Source organism: Octopus bimaculoides, chromosome 3 (genome assembly GCF_001194135.2).
Source record: "Octopus bimaculoides isolate UCB-OBI-ISO-001 chromosome 3, ASM119413v2, whole genome shotgun sequence".
Lineage (NCBI taxonomy): Eukaryota > Metazoa > Mollusca > Cephalopoda > Octopoda > Octopodidae > Octopus > Octopus bimaculoides.
The window spans coordinates 136,924,735-136,927,963 of NC_068983.1; the positions used below are offsets into that span (position 1 = coordinate 136,924,735).

The 3,229-nt window shown below is 34.9% G+C and overlaps 1 protein-coding gene across 1 annotated transcript; it reads left to right on the forward strand.

Moving 5' to 3' along the window:
* The first annotated feature begins 369 nt into the window (after positions 1 to 369).
* Positions 370 to 693, forward strand: LOC106872356 (uncharacterized). Its single transcript, XM_014919321.1, has one exon. The coding sequence runs from the start codon at positions 370 to 372 to the stop codon at positions 691 to 693; it is 324 nt and encodes a 107-aa protein (XP_014774807.1).
* The last annotated feature ends 2,536 nt before the right edge of the window (positions 694 to 3,229 follow it).

Below are 3,229 nucleotides of genomic sequence, written 5' to 3' on the forward strand. Positions count from 1 at the left end.
TCTTATACCATACTGAAGTGCGGTGGCTGTCAAAAGGAAACTGTTTTATGCTTTGTTGAACTGTTTCATATAGTTATATCATTCTTTGAAGATACTCCACTATCCGCTTCATTGATGGCTGCAAGATGCGATATCTTTTTTCTTTGTGATATATTCACAAAATTAAATAAGTTATTGCAAGGAAAGAGAAAAACTCCCGCTGATTGTAAATCATTTATAAGTACTTTCATTTCATAATTAGTTTTGTACAAGACTAACATTTCAAAACGTCAATTCCATCAATTTCCACAACTTGATTCTTTGAAAGATGAATTGGTTGATGAGGATTTAACTGCATATCGCAACTATTTACAATCATTGCACGATAACATGGTGGAGCGATTTCAAGATGTTATTGCGCTGAATATTCCAAATTGGTATAGCAATCCGTTTGAGGTCGATGCAGTCGATTGCGAGGATGATCAGGAGGAATTGATAGAATTACAAAATGACAATGACGCCACAATGCGATATCGTCGTAATGGCAAAGAAGGTTTGTGGTACCATCAGAATATATTGGATTCCTACCCCAGTCTGTGGAAACATCTGAAATTACTTTTGCTTGCCTTCCCTACCTCATACCTGGTTGAATCTGGTTTTAACCATGTTGGAACTTTACTTTCCCAAAAAGGAATTGGACTCGTGTTACAATGAGGAGACTTGCGACTAAAGTCGCCAAGTTTGGAACCGAACGTATCTGCACCAGCTGCATCGCACCAGTCACATGGTTCTCATTAAAAAGTTTTATTCTTTTCCTTTATAATACAATCATTAATTACTTTTGCATCGGTAGTTCTGATCAGTGGTTCATTTGGGGAAAATGAAAATTGGTATAAAAGAAAGCGCAAGTTTCCAGAAGTTAATCTGTCTGCATAATATAGAGCTAACATTAGAATTTTATTGACACTAATAGCAAAACTAAACCCACAATGAGGGATTTGTAAACAACCGCATATTTAGTCCAAATGGCACTAACAGAACAACGAATCTACGATATAGTGTGTGTGTCAAATGATCCAGGGGGGGGGGGGTCCTGGAGGGTTTTTTTTACGTAGGTGGGCGATGGAGCAGATTTTGGCTGATAGGTGGGCTATATTGCAATTTGGTGCGAAAGGTTTGGGAAACACCTTTGTAATATATGTACATGCTTACACACATTTCATCATTATCTTTCAATACTCGTATGGACTGGGGAACAATACCTTGTATGTTTTGTTTTGACATGGTTTCTATAGTTGGCTGCCCTTCCTATCATCAGTCACTTCCCAAAGTGTACTTGATGCATTTGATCATAACAAAAGCACTAGTGAGGTTACCTTGCACCCAACAAGATAAGAGACCTCACTACTCTATGTTGCATGTTACTACCATTCATTCTGGGCAATGAATCCAATATATATATATATATATATATATATGTATGTATGTATACACACACACACACACACACAAACTTCAGTTGGAAATTTTTGAATGAAAAATTAGCCAAAATGATATGCCAAGAAAGTCGAGGGCTGTATGTAGATATTACTGCAGATATGCAGAATTCATAGTTCAGGTCAATAATTAGCCACAATAACTGGATGTTAACTTCATTGATAGGTCGTTAATGTGGTTTTAGTTGTAAGAAAGCTTCGTTGAGCGTCACTGATGTTGCTGGTTGATTGTAGACATGTGAAACTGAGTGTGAACGATATAAACAGAACCAAGCAAACATTTAATTGTAACTTTTATTTCACCACACATGTAATATTATGGCTGGTCATGAATTATAAAGTTCCCCAACAAAATTGAAGGAATAATTCAGTGGTGTTCATAAATAGTTGATCACAAAAGCTCTGTACTGACATTAGTCAAGACAGTAGATTAATTTCAGCTGACTAAATTGATATATCCAAACTGTGCTGACAGTCATGAAAATGACTATTATAAAAACAGAGTGTATGCAGCAAGTTTACAGGTTACCATGCATTCTGAAAATTGGCACTAAAAACAAGCCTTTATATCAATCCTTGTAGGGAAATGTTCCAGAAGGATCAAGATTGATCGATTATGTGAAGTTAGGCTGCTGAGTGGCCAATAGCTCAGCCTTTCACATGAACAAGCTATTGTTATGTCATGACTTTAACTTCCTAATTTGACTTGGTTTCAAATCTTACAACAAAACCTTAAAATCTTTAGGTCAACTTAACTTTCATTCCTTCTGAGATTGATAAAATACCTAAATACAGTTGGGTGTAATTAATTAAACCTCTTCAATAAAAATCTCCTGGTTCCAAGTCAAATGCAGTCATATTCCTTCTTGATAGCTTTCAGAATATTTTATTTTGATATTTAGAAATCTGTTTCCCAGAGAAAAGTCACATTAAAACCTAAGCCTCAAATCCTGCTTGTACAACCATTCTCTCACTTCTAATTCTTTCTATTTTTTTAACATCTTTACAGAAATATAAGGTCAATCTGGGTAATACTTCCTTTTTTTCACTGTGACAATAAGTGAATGAGAGATAAAACCTGCTGAGTGTCTACTTCAGTAGATAATTTCCCAGAAGTTCTTGTCAGTGTATATTTGTATAAGAATATATTATACCATAATCATTGACATAATTTAATGTCCACTTTTCCATGCTTTCATGAGTCACATGGAATTTGATGAGGTAGATTTATGGCCAGATGCCCTTCCTGTCACCAACCCTCATGTTTTCAAGCAAGGTAATATTATTCCATAGCTAGACAGGTTTTTCATAAAAGACTAGAAATGAAAAACCTTACTTGTATGACAAAGATGCTCATTTACAACTATCACATAATGTTTAGACAAGGATACACACACACACGTGTGCATATGTGTGTGTACACACGCATACATATATACAAATACATGACAGACTTCTTTCAGCTTCAATGTACCAGATCCACTAACAAGGCTTTAGTTGGGAATGGGGTTATAGTAGAAGACACTTGCCCAACATGACACTCAGTGGAACTGAAATCAACACCATATGGTTGGCAAGCATATAGAACTGTGTTAGTAAACTCTGTAAAGTAAGTGTACAAAATACAAATAATACAAAATTATTTTAAATATTCATTTATTTCCATTTTTAGAACCTTTTTTAACCTGAAGATTTTTTAATATATTGCAAATTTCTTTTACCTACATAAGGTAGGCAGTTTATATATATATATA